This window comes from Zootoca vivipara, chromosome 9 (assembly GCF_965207765.1).
Source record: "Zootoca vivipara chromosome 9, rZooViv2.hap1.1, whole genome shotgun sequence".
Classification (NCBI taxonomy): Eukaryota; Metazoa; Chordata; class Lepidosauria; order Squamata; family Lacertidae; genus Zootoca; species Zootoca vivipara.
Window position 1 is genome coordinate 55034049 of NC_142592.1, and position 20724 is coordinate 55054772.

Below are 20724 nucleotides of genomic sequence, written 5' to 3' on the forward strand. Positions count from 1 at the left end.
CCTGGCAAGTCACCACATTGTGGATGTGAAAACTGCCACTGCCCTTGCTATTCTCTTGCCAGTGCTCCATTGGTGGCACTGGCAAAAGGGACACGTGCAGGGAGTGGAGCAGGGGAGGCCTTGGGCCTGCTAAATACAAAACCCTCCTGGTCTTCCAGCAAGCTCCCAGAACGCAGGAAAAGTAAGTGAGGCCTGGCTCTAATGTATTATTTCAGTCCCATTGGGAGCAGTGGGAGATAAAATCCATAAAAAGTGGCTCCAAAGTTAAGACGGAACCCCCTCTCCCCTGTACACACACATACCCGGTATTGTGCCATGCTGGTATGAGCCGGGCACAGCTTTTGATTGGGCAACTTTTTCACCTTCACATCTTCCCCTTCTGCCTCTCCTGCACTCCGTTTGCTCTGCTCATTCATTATTATTTTTTAATTTTTATTAAGGATTTTCCTGGTTTACAAAGGTAGTACAATGTCTCATATTTTACCCATGTATCATTTTTACACATTAATCTTGATTGTTGAGACGTTAGGAAGAAAGAGGGGAGGGGTGGGTGGGCTGGGGAGGTGGGTAGGGTGGGGTGTCAATGTTTCTCTTTTTTCCTGGTATGTGTAGAGGTTCGTTGGTCGTGCAGGTTCTCTGTTGTTCGCTTGTGCTCCTTTGTTGGTGAGAGAGGTTGGGGTTGGCGTAGGATGCGCTTGTTCATTTGTGTTTGGCTGTGGTGGTCTTTGGTTTCTTGTGTGAGTGGGGTGGGTGGGTGTTTTGGTTAGGTTAGCCATATTGATTTGTATGCTGATGGTAGGTTTTTGTTGTTGCCTTGTTGGGCTGTGTAGGTGATGAAGGGGAACCATATTGGGGTGAAGGTGTCTTCTTCCGTTTGTCCCCGTGTCAGTTTTAGCTTACTGGTTAGTTTTTCTAGCAGGGCTGTTTCCCATACTACTTGATACCATTGGTTCATGTTTACCCCTGACAGGTCTTTCCAATGTCTGGTTATGATGTTTCTGGTTGCTGACAGTAGGTGGGTTATGAGTTCTTTGTATTCTGAGTGGGCATTGTTGTCTTGGAAGATGTTTAATAAGACCAGTTCTGGGGTGAGTTCTAGCACTTGCTTAGTTATCTTACAGATTTCTGCTCATTCATTGTTAAGCAGTAACTTTTGTATGTATAGCCAGGGGAAGGGAGTGCTATTACACAAGAGTGTCTAGAACAGTTTGCCACCAGTATTGAAGACTTTGGGACAAATTTTAGGTGAAAGGGTTGTTGACTTTAGTTGCATAAAACACTCGAAATGAGCTTGCCAAGCACTATTTAAAAACCTTGCTTACAGTACACTGGACTTCTGCCTGTGTGTTGCCTCCATTTTTAAAGAGGTGTTTACATTTCCCTTTGGAATAAATCCTCACCCGCTTTAAAAAAATAGTAGTCCATATTGGCCAGAACTATTATTTGTTGCATGTTTATGGATCCAGGGCTTTTCGTTCTGAGTTCTAGCCCCTTCTCTGCGTTCTGAGATGTCTTGAGTACTTTGTTTCTGAAGGTGCCCAGCCTGCCATGCCCACCTCTTAGTTCACTTGGATGCTTCAAAGTTGAAATTAAAGATCTAATAAATGTTTAAGTTAAAATAAAATGATTTTGCTTTTGCCAGCCTACAGTCCTACATAAACAATAGGTGGAGAAGCACAGTTCAATTGTATGCATGTTTATCTGTAAACACCTGGTCTTTGAGCATTTTTGCATTGGAAAACTTACCGTACTCCTGTTTCACTGTCATGGGATGTTGTCAGAATGATAGTTATGGGGTGCTGCTAACAGCAGAGAACTCTGCCAGAATTAGTAGGCCTCAAAGAAATAGTGTTCTCTCCTCCTCTGCCCCTCCCCCTTGCTGAACCACTGGCAAGGAATTAGATTGTACTAATATGAAAAGTCAGAAGAAACCACTATATTTTTCTACCCTAGGTAAGTAAAGTACTGTAAAGTGGATCATGCTGCTGGGCATTCCCTGAAATTTAGGCAATGTGGTGTAGTTGTTAGAGGGCAGTTCTACATCTGTCACTGTCTCGTCTCACTCATCCTACCTCATGTGGGTATGGGCATGCATGGGTCATCCCTCTAAAATGGCAAGGAGTATTGTCCTTAGAAGTATTGTCCTTAGAACAGCTCATCTTAAAATTCACAAAGATTACAGTCTAAATACAGCTCTGAAAGGAGACTCGCTTCACTGCAAAAAACCTCTGTATCTAGGTAAGGACATATTCCCACTACACTACACTTTGCTGTTCAGCTTTGACTGCTCTAAAGTATTAAAATATACTTGAATACCAGAACATAACTTGACTAGATTTACAAAGTCATGCAACAGATATAGATATCTTCTCTTCCTCAATCAGTCCTGTTGGTCAGGTTCTACCTGTGTCCTTGGAGCAGGTTGAGCAAAATAAGATGTCCATAGATATTCAATTGAGTAATTCTCAGATATGGCTATTATATGTTTGGTTGGCTAAGCTCATGGCTTACAGGAAGCATCTTTTGGACTAAGTAAGCCCACATTGTAAAACTAGTTTTACAACAGTTGCACTTTTAATTACTGTATAGCACTGTGGTGGTGTAATTAAAGTAAAAAATATATAATAAAGAATTGTTGGGTACATGCTTATAGCACCTTCAGTTTGAAGTGTAGTCCTATTATAAGAGCTGTGATACTTAATGGGCATGTCATATGCAAATTGAGATTAAATTTGCCCCATATATTGTAGGGGCGGAAAAACAGCTTGGCAGCCAATGCAGTTTTGCTATAGGCAGAGTTTTGGCTTTTATCTCCTGAAGGATCTGGGGATGGGTTGGTAATCTCTTCCACTTGGTGAATTCCAAGCTCAGTTTTCCCTGAACTGGGATAAAGTACATCTTGCCTGTATCTGTTTGTCAAGATAGCAGGGGTAAGAAACACTGAAAGTTCTACTTGCCAGGATGTGTGTAGCATATAATAGATGAAACACTTGTGTTTCATGTTACCCTTATGTCTTGTTTTATTGGAGTTTAATATTCAGTCTGTGGTTTAATTTCTTAAACTGCAGTCCTTTGTATTTACCATGAAATATTTTTTGTTGAAATTGGTATAATTTACTTCTCAGTAAATGTGGATAGGATATGATTGTTAACTGTTTTACCTAACACTTAGTGCAAACTGCAAGATAGGTTTGGTAGCATTGTGGATCTTATTCATTTGTGAAATCTTATTTGTATACCGTATATTCCGGCGTATAAGATGACTGGGCGTATAAGATGACCTCTAGGTTTTCCAGTTAAACTCTAGAGTTTGGGATATACTTGCTGCATAAGAAATACAACCCGGCGTATAAGACGACCCCCCGACTTTTGAGAAGATTTTTCTGGGTTAAAAAGTAGTCTTATACGCAGGAATATACAGTACTTCAAATATTTAAAAGTTTTGAATTGCCAAAGAGAATTTTGGTATTTGGTATTGTAGGATGGTGTAGGATGGTGACATTTTCTCCTTCTCCAGCATGAAGCAGCTACACTACTACTTAATATCTAAGCCTCAAAACTTGTAATGCACATACATTTATGTAGTATGTAGACAGCCTTTGACTTATTTGTATATCCTTCAAGGCCATTAAATGTTCAGTAGGGCGTAAACATGATTCTGTAGTGCTCTGACCTGGATCAACTATCCTTAGTTTTTTTATTCAACAATCTGAAATGCTTCGCCTTGCATAGTCAAAGAAACTTTGTATTCTGACATATATTAATTCTATGCAGAGTCATAGTAGGACAGAACATTCTGTGGTTGCACAGACTTTTGAAGCCTATTCCAGGAATGTCTCCGTAGATTTTATGTATGGTTTGTAATATGGGATTTGTGAATAGTATTTATATGGTAGTTGGACTGTGCTCTCAGTTGCATTTCTTGAAAAACTGGTAGGGAAATTAATAGGGAATGACTTACTCAGTTGTTTCTTCTGAGCTATTATTATTATTCATTATTTCTACCCCGCCCATCTGGCTGGGTTTCCCCAGCCACTCTGGGTGGCTGTATCTGAGTTATCACCCATACTTTGAATGCCTAGCTTTATAAATTGCATGCCACTGGATAGAAGTTTAAACATTTAAATCCTGGCATTTTGCTTGTCTCCCTTAGTGGTCACAATCTCTCATTTGCTTTACATGTAAATGTACATGATTGGGCGTATGCATCTTTGAGTTGGTCTGATGGACTAGCAAGTGGATTTTAAGAGCCTATGCTACTTGAAGAGCATAGACAACTGCCAAGGACTTGCTACCAACAAAATGCTCAAGCTTTCTTAGAGTGCAAATAATAATTGTTAATATCATAGTTCTATTTTTTATGATAAAATATTATTTCTTGGAACTCATTGAGCCAAGTTGTAATCCTTGCATTAAGGCCAATGTGTACCCATGTAAAGAGCTTTCTTGTCTTTGTGTGTGTGTGTGTGTGTGTGTGTGTCTGTCTGTCTGTCTGTCTGTCTGTCTGTAGCAAAATGCTGCTCTAGAAAAGGAAATGAGACAACGTTGAATTCTTAAGGGTTGACTTTACTCTGTCTCTTGACAAATACTTTTCCTTCAAACTTCTGCTCACATAATCATATCTGAATGGAGTAAATCTTTATATTTGTTTCATGCTTAAATTAGAGTTATTACAACGCTAATTATAGACTGCTGTGCATTTGTCATGGAAAATGTTTATGCCACAGGTTTTGAGTGAATGGTAAATGTTGTGCCATGACCGTGTTATGTCTGCCCTGGTACTTCAATGAAATAAGTTCTGTGTTTAGCTACAGAGAGTAGTAATACAGAGCTGCAACCACTCTTAATTGTAAATCTCAACATTTATCAATCATGTAGTTAAATATCATCCAATGGATCACATGAGTTCAAGTACAACAACACCCCCACCCCCACCCCATATTTGTGTCAGCACAGAACTATTGGCATACTGAACAGGAGTTTGGATGGGGAAGCAAAGAAAAATCGACAGGATTTGGGATTTGATACCAGACAGCCAGAGCAGTGCTGAAGGCTAGAGGAGTGATTCAAAATTATAGTTCTTTTGTGTTTTTATGTTTATAACTTTGACAGCCTATATTGACTCTTGCTGCAAGGCTAGAAGGCTAGGAGGGATATATTTTGATAGATACACAATGAACTATCTTTCACTGTGACCGTAAACATTTATACTGTATACACAAAACAAGAGAGCCTGAAATTTCTGAGGCAGAGGTTTTCAACCTTTTTTAGTTCACTGCTCCCTTAACTAACTACATGCTTTCTGTGGCACCCCTATGGGATTCAGGGTCCCAGTTATGTCACCCCTTGCTTGCAGAGCTTGCAGCAGCCTCTCACCCTTTTTTGAATACCCTCCCTTAAGGAGTGTTCCCTTCGCCTCCTCTCCTCTCCCCTCTCCTTGGGAGACCTCTGAGCAGCTGCTGCCACAGTCCCTGGTCTGTGAGATAAAGAGAGGTACCTCCCAGAGGCATCATTTGCCTGCGGAGCTTATAGCCAGGGCTACTGCAATAAACAGTTGTGCAAGCCTTTGGGAGGCAGAGATGCGAGGGAGCATCAGAGGAGAGAGGGAAGGAAAGGGGGACAGAGACCTGTGTTGCTGCGGCACCCCTGACCATCATTCAAGGCACCCCAGGATGCCACGGCACACTAGTTAAAAATCATTGGTGTCATTGCTCACAGCCATGCCATATTTGTGCCGCCTAAAGTGATTCTTATCTTGATCTGGAACGTGCATATGGGATTAATGTTCAGATAGCATCACTTAATATATTTTCAAGAATGCCCTTCAACTGTAACATTATACAGTTACTTCTGGGTTTGGGCACGTATGTGCAGAAGCACTAAATCGCGTTTTGCGCATGCACAGAAGCGCCAAATCGCAACTCGTGCATGAAAAGACGCGGGTTGCGAATGCTGCGGGTTGCAAACGTGCCTCCCTCACGGATCACGTTCACAACCTGAGCTTCCACTGTATTAGAATGACATTACATGTACCAATTGACATGGCTTGTACTAATCTTAACTTGTGATTCAGCCCTCTTCCATACAAGATTCTAATTGTCTGAGAAATCTTTTATATAAACCACATATCTTATCTCTTGTGTAACTCTCCTCCATAAAAAGTACAAAGGGCAGACCTTTTGCAACTCTGAATTTGCAAACCCAAGTTATAACTAAAATTAGCACATGACCTCACACTTGTAAACAGAGCAAACAGTTCTATATCTGATTCCACATGAAAAAGTTACTAGTCTATAATGGCTGCATTGCTGGACAGTTACGCCCCTTAATTGCTGTATATGTCTGAACTAGTTGTTCAAGGTCTGTTGTTGCATACTCTGAAGTTGCTCTGGTTGCATCACTGTGGTATTAAGATAGCTAGTTAGTTGAGTTTTAAGATGCTTATACTCTCTTCCCCCTAATGGTCAATAATGGCAGTAACTGTTAACAGAAAGTAGGGAACAGAAAAGCATTTTTGGAACACTTTTCAATGCACATTCCTTCTACCAATCATACGAACTTGTGGAAAGGAGAGCTGGTGTTTTTCTAGCCGTGTGTTTCAGTTAACATGGGTGATGTAATCTCACTTATCTACTGCTACAATCCTCGGTTGTATAACTTAAAATGACTGTAGCACACGGAAGAGCATTTCCATGACCAAAGGTGCATATGTGCTTCTAGTGCTAAAGGTTAAATATTGTATGCAGCTCTATTTACTGCTGACATTATCTGGCAGGAAGGTAATAACCTCAAACATGAATCATAGAATTATAGAGTTGGAAGGGACCCCAACAATAATCTAATCCAACCCCCTGCAATGCAGAAATCCTGCTCATAGCCATCCCTGGGTGGGCTTGAGCCACTAGCCTTGTCAGCCAGGCACACTGACTGTCCACATTGCCATTGCATTTTATCAGAGGCCATGTTGTATGCAAGTTCTGTGTTGGAGACAACTGGAATTTTACTAGTCCCTGGAAACCTTTATATTGTCTGTTAAGTAATACTTTGTTGTATGCCTAGGCAATTTGCTGTTTGAAAAACTCAGCTATTGTGTTTATCAGCAGTTTACAGGTAACAAAAAGCAGCTGTTGGGGACACACATTCTGTCTGCTGGAGTCTCTTTACTGATGTCTCTTTGTTAGCAAAGTGTTACTTCCCCCATTGACAAAAAGGAAATGTACACATTCTCATTGTTACATTGAAAGTGACCTCAGATGGGCTCCTCTCCATAAAGTAGAAAGACCTAGGAATTCTTGGTATTAGTATGTCAGGCATTAAAGTTTCCCCCAGGAGACTGGTCTTTATTTACAGAAGAAAGGTTGATGTTTTTTTAAAAAAAATATATAAAATAGTTAAGTGTCTTGGTGAATTGCATGCTTCTCTAAGGGCTCTCAGCTTTTTTGAACGTAGTGCATGCTGCTGCTTTCATTAGTGCTCTGGTTACAGTAATGTCCTACTATTGGGCATGTTCCATGAGGCCTCTTTTAAAAGACTCACCCTGTATAACTGAGGTCTGATATAGTGGGGTGTCTGTTAATCTGCCATTTAAAAAGCTAATTGATTAAACTTGCATATAAACGAAACCTCAAGAGCCATAAGACTTGAGAGAAAACTTAAACTGGTCCAGCACTGAGGGACTTCTGGCAGTTCCCTCGTTGCGAGAAGCCAAGTTGCAGGGAACTAGGCAGAGGGCCTTCTCGGTGGTGGCGCCTGCCCTCTGGAACGCCCTCCCAACAGATGTCAAAAAGGAAAACAACTACCAGACTTTTAGGAGACATCTGAAGGCAGCCCTGTTCAGGGAGGCTTTTAATGTTTAATAGATTATTGTGTTTTATTTTTCTGTTGGAAGCCGCCCAGAGTGGCTGGGGAGACCCGGCCAGATGGGCGGGGTATAAATAATAAATTATTATTATTATTATTATTATTATTATTATTATTAAAATACAAAAGCTGTCCATCAATGTAAAAGGCCTTTTTCTGTATTTAGTTTTTTTATTCCAGTATGTTAATACAGCAAGCCTGCAATGTACACACATTCAGCTTTATGTATGACATGGCGGAAAGGGGGCAGGGTTTTAGGAAAAATGGCTTTGGCAATCCCACTTGCTACTGAACCCAATGGATTTTGACTATAGGCAATTTTGGCTTTAGGTGTGATCGCCAGATCATAGCCCCCATGTAAATTGCAGGCTTACTGTACACCAGAACAACCTTGAACAATGGCTAGGTGTCTTGCCTGACTCATCATCAAAATTCCCCTGCCTGATTAATCAGTTAAAGCTTTTTACTAATTGAAGCTTGAAGATTAGTTACAAGCTATAAAGTCTCTGCTCCTGCCAACCTAGCAGTTTGAAAGCACGTCAAAGTTCAAGTAGATAAATTGATACCGCTACAGCAGGAAGGTAAATGGTGTTTCCGTGTGCTGCTCTGGTTCGCCAGAAGCGGCTTTGTCATGCTGGCCACATGACCTGGAAGCTGTACGCCGGCTCCCTCGGCCAATAATGTGAGATGAGCGTGCAACCCCAGAGTCGGTCACGACTGGGCCTAATGGTCAGGGGTCCCTTTACCTTTATAAAGTCTCTGCAAAACCTTTGTCTGCCATTTGTGACATGCACATACAATATAGAAGTGGAGATCATTCAATATAATTGTTTAAGCCTATGTCAGCTGAGTACAAGATTTTCCTACCAGAATGATAACATTTACAATTATTTCTCACTAGTCTTTGGTAGTCTTCACCCCTTTAGGAGGTGTATAAGACCCACACTTTGGTGTGTTTGCAGAACCTTGTGCTGTAATCCTGCTTAACTGAGAACCAAATGTCAATATAGGGTTTGCAGTGAACAGTATCCACATTGTTTTGCAGTAGATTGGTGCTGCATATTGGTGCTACATATTAAAAAGCTCTATTTAAATTGAATCGTGTAATTGGTAATTTTTACCTTTCATAACACCACAGATGCTCCTCTAAAGCTTATTTACTTCAGTCCTAGGGAAATGCGAATTCTCCATGATTGGCTTTCAGCATCTTCAAAAGTGACTATCAGATGGATGTTAACATAATTTTAGGTTGGCATGTTTATTGATGACAGTTTTGTTTCCTTTTTCAGGACTAGCTGATCTGTCATCGCTTCTTGCCGGAGAAAATAAGAACCTTTCTCGAGAAGACCCCTGGTCTCATGAACGAATCAACGGATATCGGGAATGGCAGCATTCTGGAGCCAGCACTACGGCTCAGGAAGGGACACATGCCCAATCCTGCTGGGCAGGAAAGCCTTGATACTGACCAATCCAGTGAGCAGGGGCCCATCTTAGTGGAGCCACCTGAAACTTCTGAACTCGAAAAGGTAAATAATAATTGGTCCTCAGAAATCTAGCCAGGTAGTTGCATCAAACCTCCTTGAACAACTTAGGGATAAGTTAACAATTATAGGGGTATGGTTCTTATCAGAGAAGGCTATTCCACAGTATCTAAGACCCAGGCCCTTAAGGGATTTAAAAAACAACAACACCCCAGCATCTTGAATTTATTCCAGAAATGAACAGATAACCAGTGGTTCTGTTACTGTGTGTGTCAAATATGCTTCATGTTGGAGAATCTTGACAAGTCTTACCACGGTGTACTGGAGCAACTGAAGTTCTTAAACTGTCTCCAGGGGCGACCCTGCACAAGAATCTCAAAAGAAGGTGAACTGATTGCCAGGGCTTATAATAAGTTGTAAGGGTTTTGAGAGAGGGGCACAATCAGTCTATCTCCAAAGTTGCTGCAAAGTCCTCTGTCACAGGCTGCTACCTAGGAATCCAAGAAGATTGTTGGATCCAAGAGTGTTTGGTTTGGCCTCCCCAATGTACACAAGGTGCAAGTAGAACAGCACCCCCTTCAGTTGTGTGATTGGGAGAAAATCCAGGAAACAATAACCCTTCACTTCAGCTTCTTTGTATCAGTTCTAGTTCACCATGTACCAATATATAAACACACACACACACAAAACATTCCAATGATCCTATCCTAGTTTTTCCAACACTCGGTCAAGTGATTTAGAAGGTCTGTTTACTTCCAGGCAGGAGTGTTAATGGTATCATTTAAATCGATTGCTAGGCTGATGGTTTAGCGGTCAGCATCATAATGTCTATAAGGTGCTTAATTAAATGTAATTGACTTTCTAATCATTACAGGAAATCCCCCTTTTCCCCCCTTCCCCCAAATGGGAAGAGAACATACATTTTTGTATGATATGTAATTAAGTATAAGAACTTCCATAAGTTCACTCTGACTTTAAGTTCTGTTTGGGACCACTGCTAAGGTTTGGGTGATATAATACATTGGCACAAACAAATATTACATGTATGTGGAATTGCCTAAAAACTTTGTAAAGGAAAAAAGGTAATAGGCTTCAGGTTCTGTTTCTAACAAAATGTCTAATGCCAATGCTGTGATGTAGGGCAGTGTTTCTCAACCTTTTTTGGGCCAAGGCACACTTGTTCCATGAAAAAAATCACGAGGCACACCACCATTAAAAAAGTTAAAAAAATTAACTCTGTGCCGTCCTATATTGATTATATAATTATGACTGTAAGAAACACTTGCCAATTGCTGTGTTGGTTGCAATCTCCTGTAATAAGGCTTCACAAGCCGCTGATTTCTCTGCCAGCACAATCCTTTGCTCAGCAAGTTTCAGGTTGAGCTCATCCAGCCAGCTTCTTTAAGTTTGTCTAAAACCACCTTTCCGTGGTGGTGGCTGTTGAGAGCTGCGCTCGCCCCGCGTCGTGACCCGGCCGGCTTCCTTTCCGGCGGGTCAGTGCTGTTAATTGGCGGCCGCCAGGCATGCGACAATGCAAATCGCCCTTCTCGTCGCGGCACGTCGCGGCACACCAGCCAGCGTCTCGCGACACACTAGTTGAGAAACGCTGATGTAGGGTTCTTTATAGGCTGTTGTGCAACTTCTAAGAATGAAAATAGTTCACTGGCAGATGAACTATTTTAAAAGAGTCTGTTCTGTGGGTAACTGTTATCTGGATGACTTTAGACTGCTGAGCTTTGAAGCTTGTGGACTGACTTTAAGGCCATAGTATATATAGTACTTGGTTGCTTGTACTTGCTAAAATGAATACTACTAACACAGCTGTAGTAGTGTAGATTTATATGACTGGTATAAACAGAATTGATCTGCTAAATACGGTGGTCAGTGACATGTTTTGGCTGCATTCCTGCCACACTTGGTGGTGAAAATGGACTGGATGTACCCATCCTTACTAATAAATTTTGTGCAGCTGCAGAAAAGAAGTGGCTAAGACCACGGGAAATAAGCACTGAATTACTGTAGTAGTTAGAGAAAGCAAACTTGCATGAAGGAACAAATGCTTCAAATGGGGGGGGGCAAGCTTTTGGTTTGTGGGATCTACTTTTTCTTTTGGCACATCCAGTCACTACTGGGAGTGGCTGCTTGGCGACAGAGCTAGTTTTGATTACTAGCTGCATCTTCTGATGAAACCATATGCTGAAGTAGTCTGCTTGTATGGTAACACAATTTACACCTGTGTTACTTTATTTATTTATACCTTGCTTTTTCCCCTGATGGGACTCTTGTGGCAGCTTACAGATAAAAATAGGAACTGCTTAAAACATAGAAAAAACAACTTATAATAAGCAATGCAACACTGATAAAATTAAGACTATAGACATCTATAAATCTATTAACATCATACAAATAATTACGATAAAAATAGCATGGTGCTAGCTCTTCATTAAACGTAGTCATTTCCCAAAAGCCTGTTGGAACAAGAAAGTCTTCATTTGCTGGCGGAAGGACAACCAGGAGAGAGCCAGTCTAACTGCTCTAAGGAGAGGGTTCCAAAGTCTGGGAGCAGCCACCAAGCAGGCCCTTGGTTTTATTAACACCAAGCTCTAAAATTACTACATAAAACATGGTAACAGTGATTGTTATTGTTTATATTGTTCTAAGTGCAGAAAGGATACCTTTTAGAAGTTCTCACAATCCCTCCATTCTTGGATACATCTTCCCCACACTGATTAGCCTAAGTGGAACGTATCTGATACTTGCTAGTAGAAAAGGAAAGAATGAAAGCAGGAGTGCTTCATTTTGATATTCTTGCAACCTAATCCTATGCATGATTCCAACAGGCATTCTCAAAACAGAACCATTACTGTATTATTAAATACTATTCAGGCATTTTCAGAACCTCGGTCATGTAGATCTGCTATACTTGGAAGTGTCACAGGATTTTCAAGTGAAAATAATGCTCAGGACCCTCCTTCCCTCTCCCTCGCCTCCCATCCTGCACACTAATGAGAGTAAGCTACATTGAATTCAGCATAACTTACTACTGAGTGAAATACATAGGATTGTGCACTCTTAATTCTATTTCTCTTTCCTCCCTCCCCCTTCATTATCAAATGAAAAATACACCATTAAGAGATTATGGCTCTACGATTTTAGAAGGCAGCCTCAGCCTCAGCTGAAGTGAGAGGTGGAGGTGTTACAGAAGGTTTTCCACTTTAGGAAGGATCGTCAAATCAAAAGCTGCCTTATACCTGGCCCATGCTATTTTGTTGTCTTGCTCCTTCCTCCTTCAAAATGTATCTGTGCTGCTTCCTTTCCTCACTCTGCCACTGCATAATCGCTTTGTGCTGCTCCAACACAGGCCCCACTCAGAATAAATGGCACATGTACAGTGATGCTAGCTGCTGCTGATCCTTCCCATAGAGACTTGAGGTGAATGGGCTAGTCTGTGATAGTAAGGCAAGCTTGTGGGAGGTGGGTCTAAAGTGGCCCTCTAATTCTCCCAATTGATCTTGCCTATCCAGCTTCAAGACAGAAATCTTAACCGTAAAGCATTATGAGTATTAACAGTGTTGTGACAATGTTAGACCTGTTTCCTTTGAAGAGCCACACACACATCATGGTGATGAAAAGCTCTTGTATCAGAATTTTTTATCAGCACCTTTTTGTTAATTCCGACAATTGGCATTTTTTCTGTTAATGTTCAGGCACTTAACAAGACACTCTTGAAAAAGGAAATGTCAGTTATTCACATTGCGTGTCTAAGCACTGTGAAATGCATTTGCGTGTTAAGTCTCCTTTTCTGTGGAGAAATAGTTTGGCATTTTTTTTATTCTGAAGTCTGTCACACTCAGCATGTTTACTTAAAATATGTTTTGAAATCAGCAAGACTTCCTGTTTTAAGGTTCTAGAGGAACCTTTGCTAACCTAGTGCCCCCTGGACGTTTTGTCCAGTCAGCATGTTGGCTGCAGCTAATGGGAAATTTAATCCTAAATGTATGGAGGACACCAGGTTGGAAAAAGTTGCTCTAGTGAATATTCACGTTTTCTTAAGACTTAAGCTGTTGGTGCTTTTTTCTGCCCTGTGCCGGGCTGCCTGGCCTCCTTCATGGCATTTATCTTCCTTTGCCCTTTGCTATTTGAATGGTTGGAGTGTCTTTGTTCTCCCTGCTGTTCTTCAGTCACTGATATCCTAAAGAAATGGTTCTCACTGTGACTTTGTTAAACTGACACAATCAAATGCATGTGACTTTTATCACCTGATGAATGGGCTTTTTATGTACAGCCCTGAAAACCTGCACTTGACTCTCTCCCTTTTTTCTATAATCCTCCAATGACAGAGAGGAAACAAAAGGCTGTTTTCTTCACATTTCCCCCCCAGCTCCCACAGCCCTCTGCTCTTGATTGATGGTGGTTTTTGTCTAAAGGTTCCTGCATCTGTGGTGCTCTGTGCACTTGCAGTGTGTGGCCTAGAAGCGTGTCTGTGAAATTTTGGATCCTTTGCTCTGAAGCATTTGGTACCGTGCAGAGGATAATGAAGCGCAGCACTTGACTCTTCAGTCAGTGGAAGGCTTCTTCATGGCAGATACCCAGCTGGAACATTTGTCAAGCAGCCAGGGCCTCCATGACTCTTGAATTCAGCTGTTTGACCTTTTGGAAAGAATCCATTAGTAAGCCTACTTTGAAAGTGAAAAAACTGTGCTCAAGCATAGTAAAAATGGGAAGGAAAAAGAACAGAAACCAAATAAAAAATACTGACATGAATGCTTAAGAACAAGGGATTTAGAGTTCACCCTTAAGGAAAGGCATTGGAAACCTGTTGCTTTCTTTTGCATGCTGCTGTGGAAGAGGCAGGTCAACCTGCTGTATGCCATTATGTTCTTTGTTTGTTTGTTTCAACTATTGCTTTTAACTTGTTTTTAACTCTTTGTACTTTTACTATCTGGTTTTGTGTTTTTATATTGCTATAAACCGCTGTGATACATTTTTATGGTACAGTGGCATATAAACATTTTTATTAAAAAATAAATAATAAAATGTAGGAGACAAGGCACGGCAGCTACTCATCTTTGCACATTATTAAGGTTTTGTATTTCTTTAAATAACATGCTCAGACAATCCTTCTTTCCCTGCCTCTATACTACATCCTACAATTTCTCAATTGCCATGTTTTCCACTTTTTTTTGTTATGATAGGACAATGTCTCTGCTTTTAGATCCTGCTTTTGCATTGTTTTAATTTAGTGAATTGGTTTTGCAAGGTAAATGCTTAGAATTGTCTCAGTATCTTGGATACAGCAATGGCAAGTTTCATATGTCCTTGGTATTTTTTTTCTTGTTGCTGCTTCTCCTCTGTGTTTCCTTTTACCCAATGAGTGATGAGCTATTGCTGCCTTCATAGCAACAAATATTACTTTCTAGGATTTCCTTCTATCTGATCTTTAAAAAAAATTTTTTTAAGGCCAGTATCTGAAAGGTAATCATGTGCGGACACAATGCATGATGGTTCTGCCAATTTATTGGCCTCTTGAAGGAATAGGCAGCCATTTTAGAAATAAACAGGACCTTACTCTATAGAGGTCGAATTTTTTTTAAAAAAAATATTTTAATTAAGTTTCCACATAATACATCTTAAAAACAGGCAGGTGGCGGTTTGGTGGGTACCCTTTTGTCATTATTTTTACCAGGTTTGCTATGCACTGTCCTGGACTTTTTCACTTAACATAGAAAGTTGTGTAGTGTGGTGTTGCTTGTGTAGCTTAGTCTAGACTGGCAACTGATCTTTTGCGACTGGATGGAGATGTCCAGGAGCCACACTTGGTGCTTAGCATCTCCACCTGCCTGGCAGCAGTCAGCTCGTCTGCCAGGCACAGCGCAGCGAAACTGCAGTAGCAAAAGGCATGTCTTTTGCGGCTGCACTACCCTGCAGGCCCCCTGATTCTCATGGCAACTCCCCCCCCCAGCGGAAAAACAGGCACCTAGACATTTTGTTTTAGTCCCACAATCTAGGTCCCAGGAGCCACATGACTCCTAGCATTCCTATCCCAGTTTCTAACCGCTGCTCATCAGTTGCTTTTATAAAGCATAATTTGTTGAGATCCTAGTTTGATTGTAGGACAAAGACAAGAAGGCATTTGGTTCATTTACTCCTGCAATGAAAGAGAGGTTACACTGCATCAAGCAAATAGATCACATTTCCATTTTCTGGCAGCAGGTAGAAGGGGAGCTAGCAAAGTTACTTTGTTAATTACTGGTGATGAAAGCAGAGTTTTCTGGAGCAGTGTAATTTCTTATGTATCTTGTTCCCCTTTAGCATGCTTCATAAGCCTGTTTTCTCTCCCCCTCCCCCAATTTTTTCCCCTTTGCACATGAAGTGTTGCTTTACTTAGCAAGTCAAATGCCAGGCAGCCTGTCACTCTCATGCACAGCTGCTTTTGTAATTAGCATATGTACAAAAGAGGTGGGGAAAAGCTTTCTTGGGCAGGTGCAGTTCTTCAGTCTGCCCAGTGTCAGAACTCCCTACTTATTCCCCAGATAAGATGCATACACATTGCTGTACAACAGCAACAAACAGATTTGCTGTGACCTGAAATATGTGTGAACACGCAGGAAGAAAGAATTCTTCGCAGCGAAGGAGCTCTTTCATATTCCTGTTTAAGCCCAGACACAAATTATCATAAAGCTTGTGATTTGTCGGCTTTAAGAAGAAAAGGGAAATAAAACCTGAAATATGTAATAAGCTCTCCCATGATCAGAGAACAGTTCTGATGCCTGTTAACACATTCCAGAGGGGCAGCTGAGTTTCATGGCTGCCAACAAAAAGCTTACGCCACAAGCAATCTGTTAGCCTTTAGGTTGCCTCACGAGTTTGTTGTATCTTGCAGACATCGTATTTTGATCAGTAGATCCATTGTCCTTTTTTCTTCATGAGACATGTTCTTCATGACTTCTGTTAAGTTGTATTTATAACTTAAGGAGACCAGTTAATGTGTGATATACTTATACAAGCGCTGTAACTTCATGCTGTCTCACAATTACCCCCCTTAATGTCTAGCTCCTGCCTTTGCCTACTAAGCTACTATTTATTCTTTTATTTATTTTTGAATAACCTGCCTTTTTCCTGACTCAAGGCAGCTTACAGATAAAAATAAGAACTGCTAAAAACATTGAAAAAACAATAATGATAAAACAAGAAAACCTTGATGGAATTAAAACTATATACGTATATAAAATATATTAAAACCATACCAATAATTACAACAAAAACAGCACGGTACCAGCCCTTTCATTCATTAAAAGCAGTCAGTTCCCAAAAGCCTCTTGGAACAATGTCTTCACCTGCCGGCAGAAGGGCAACAAGGAGGGAGCCTGTCTAGCTTATTTTACAACTAGTATGTGTACACTGCAAGGGACCCAGGTGGCGCTGTGGTTAAACCACTGAGCCTAGGGCTTGCTGATCAGAAGGTCGGCGGTTCGAATCCCTGTGACGGGGTGAGCTCCCGTTGCTTGGTCCCAGCTCCTGCCAACCTAGCAGTTAGAAAGCATGTCAAAATGCAAGTAGATAAATAGGAACCGCTACAGCGGGAAGGTAAACATCGTTTCCATGTGCTGCTCTGGTTTGCCAGAAGCGGCTTTGTCATGCTGGCCACATGACCTGGAAGCTACACGCCGGCTCCCTCGGCCAATAATGCGAGATGAGCGCGCAACCCCAGAGTCGGTCACGACTGGACCTAATGGTCAGGGGTCCCTTTACCTTTATGTGTACACTGCAGTCATGCAGGTTCTCTCCTATTCCCTATTTCTTACAAGGGGTTTCTGGACTCCCATAGCCTTACAACTCTTAACCTCACTTCATCCCTCTCTATTCTTTTCATTATGCCTTATCTTTTCCATTATTTTCCATCTTGTTTGAATTCTGAATGCCTTCGTCCTGAAGGCAGGGTGTTCTTTTCAGTGATGTTAGTGCTTAGTCCCATGATGGCTGTTGTCATGGGCAGTTTTTTTTATACTAATGGGAGTAGAGTTGTCCATAGGTAAGTATCTTCAGTCATGCCATGTGTGGGGAAGCTATCTTGATTGGTACGGTAATGCCCACTAACTACTGGAATACCATTTACACACCCACACACCCTTTTCTACAAATCCTAAGTGTTCTTTTAACTGTTGCACTTTGCCTGACTTGTACCAACCTTTCCCCATGAGTTTCTTTCTCCAAAGAAGCAGTGAGACTTAGTTGATCTTCTGCAACTTGCAGCATCTAAAAGACTTAATAGTTGAAGGTCAGTATAGATCACTGTGACCTTGAACAACAGTTCTGAAGACAAAATGGCTATACTCTGCATTTGACTTCTGAATAAGCAATTAACTGCATCCAGATGGTCTGCTTGCAGAGTGACATGTTGCGCACTTCATCTCTATTGTGATGAGGCTGCAGAGTCCCTGGAACCAAACATGCCCATGTAGCCATTTGGCAGCCAGTCAAAATATCCTTGTGATCAATTAGATGAACAGCTTCCTTCCAGAGTCACATTGCTGCAAGATACTGCAATCTCTGTTGTAGGCTTGAAATGTTTCACTTTGCTTCTCTTCCCCTCTTCCCCATGAACTGCATTGCAATAATTTATCTGCAAATGCAGTATTTGGGCAATAGAACAGAACATGGGTGACCTGTCTGTTCCTGAATTTACTGTTTGTACGCTTAAACAACCTACCTCTCGTTTTTGCCTAATAATTGCTTTCTGTGGCTGAAAGGAAGGAGCATGTGTCTGTTAGGTATTGCCATAAAGACCTATGTGAGTTTCTGTACTATAAATATCCCCAAATTAATAGGTCCCCAGATAATATGTCCCCAGACAAACTATAGAGTAGCTGGCTTAACATTATGCTCAAAGTAGTGCTTGTGGCTTGACACTTTTCAAACAAACCAGCCTAAGGCCAGTGTTTGTTCTAGGCTTCCTGACTATGTTTTTTTTGAAGAGAAACAAATCACAAGTGCTGGTTCAGATCCAACACTAAGCCAGCCTTCCAGTGGTCTGTTTCTCCACTAATAAAGGAGGTATGAGGTGGGACAGCTTGAGCTAGGTACACCAGCACAAAGTGTGAGCATGTTATGATTAAGACAAATAAACTCCACTTGGCTTAGCATCATGTGTGAATACGACCGGTATAGTCCAATTTCAAAAACTAACAAGCCAGTAGAGAAGAGGTGAAATCCTCCAAAACTGAGGTTATGGGCTAGGTCAGGCACCCCCAAACTTCGGCCCTCCAGATGTTTTGGACTACAATTCCCATCATCCCTGACCACTGGTCCTGTTAGCTAGGGATCATGGGAGTTGTAGGCCAAAACACCTGGAGGGCCGCAGTTTGGGGATGCCTGGGCTAGGTGTTCAGAAACTAGAAAAACTCTGGGGGGAAGGGATACTCTGCTTGCTGAATTTGAAACCTAGGGATAGCTTATTAAACTTGGTTTTAAAAGGGTGCATCCTTGGTAGACAAGCTCATTGCAGTCTACAAACTGTGTTAAAGGGCTTTAATACACTTGTGGGGAGTTACTGTTTTAACAAATGTTGATGGCTGGATCCAAGTGCGTAGAGGAAAAGAACCATCTCTGAATCTTTAATGATGTGAATTGCTGTAGCTGCTATTCAGGCAGGTTTTCATGTAGAAGTATGTGGTACCATGCTTCCATATAGTATAGAAAGCTTGCTTGCTTGCTTAGGTCCTCTTTTTGTTGTCGGATCTAATATAGTGAGACCCAAAGTTTGTGCATTATTGAAAATGCACAAGAAGTCTCCTTTCTTTGAAAGCTCTTTCTGGGTTTTACCTGTTTTGAAGTAGATCTATGTTTAAGTAACAAGCCTAAATAGCTTCCTTAGCTGTGAATGCAGGGAAGTGCAAAAGGCTCAGGAATTGTAGACAGGGCAAACAAAACACACGCCGTTCTTTCATCTCTGCTACACTGCCTTGCAGATTTTAACCAGGAAGATGCCTCTTTGTTTGATGGCAGCAATCTGTTCAGTTTATCACATACAACTTTTGTAGAATAACTGGTTGCAGTTTTAGGTAGCACAATGGACTCAAGTTCGTATATTTGTATTTGCTGTTAAATTCTGAATTTTCTCAGTAAACGGTGTGCGCCAAGCCAAGTATTCTAGAGTTGCATATACATTCTGATGGGTCATTAGTGACTTTTGAGTGGGTCTCTTAACCAATCTAAAGCCTTACGTAGAGGTGAGTTCTAGCATGCGTAAGTGATGATGTATGGATGCTGGTGTGCTGCTTTAGTGTGAGCAGCTTTGAATAGCACAGAACCTGTAAGCTGGGTTAGTGACCTACTCCAGTGACCATCTTAAGACCTGCTTGAGTCACTTACGTAGCTTCTCTGTTCATTCTTGCAGGAAACAAAGGGAAGGAACTGTACCCTTTTCATATATGTTTGAACTGTTGCTTTCTCCCAGATCTCTTTTAAAACCAAAAGCAATATATTGACAGATTGGGAAGATTGCCAAACTGGTGAGAAGGAGAGAAAGTAAACTCACTAAGAATTGATCTGCTTCTTTTCTCTATTCTTCCTCTTTACCTCCACCACCCCATCTCTTGATTTTTAACCTATCAGCTTGGCTGTGTTGCAGGTAGGTGTTTATTGTGGAAGAACAGTCCCTGCTAAGATCACCTTTGGTGCACATTTGTATGTACTTTCAATGATCTCAGATTAAATTATTTTGAATTATAGGATTTTGTATTGGCGATTCTGAATTCTCAATGGACTCGGGTCCTTCTGGCAGGATTCATAAGCATCTGATAGTCCAGTGTAAGAATGGAATTCTGGGCTACGTAAGCCTTTGGTTTGATCCAGTAGTGATCTTCCTATGTTGATTAACTTGAGGGGTTTTTATAGTGAAAGTGTAGTTAGCAAAGTTTTCTCTGAACATTTAATAAGAAAGATTCTTAACACTGTGTGGGAGCAAAATTGTGCTTAAGTGTCTAATCCACATTAAATAACATTGGGAAAATAACTAAGTATTTGTTTTCATTTGTGATAGTCAATATGAAATAAATTATTTGCTCCCTTAAAAAACCTTAGTATATGCAGGTCTTTGACTGTCCTTTAAAGTGCATGGTGCTTCTGTATAGGTTGGACTTTGATCTTGCACTACAGTATTGTAAAACTACATTAATGGGCAGAAGATGCATAAATGACTGGAAAAGGAACTTTCTGTGCCAGCCTTAAATGTATAAGTACAAATGAGAATTGACTAACTTTCCTGGGTCATTGAAGAGGCTCTTAAGTGTTAGAAAGGGACTATCCTATGCTCATATGCTTTGCTTATAGAAAGTTTCATTTTTAGTGACCAGCATTTCCATTTAAAGACTGTCACATTATT

At 41.0% G+C, this 20724-nt stretch overlaps 1 protein-coding gene across 3 annotated transcripts in view; it reads left to right on the forward strand.

The window, feature by feature from the left end:
• The window catches only part of ADIPOR2 (adiponectin receptor 2), a 35355-nt gene that overhangs the window by 3433 nt on the left and 11198 nt on the right, over nucleotides 1-20724 (forward strand). For 2 of the 3 annotated variants that reach the window (XM_035127344.3, XM_088676808.1), the window contains exon 2: nucleotides 9150-9386. In XM_035127344.3, the coding sequence (XP_034983235.1) occupies nucleotides 9219-9386 (168 nt within the window). In that variant the 5' untranslated portion in view covers nucleotides 9150-9218. Of the gene's footprint in view, nucleotides 1-2907; nucleotides 2931-9149; nucleotides 9387-20724 lie in introns of those variants that run through there. The other variant, XM_035127345.3, reaches the window with a different exon arrangement.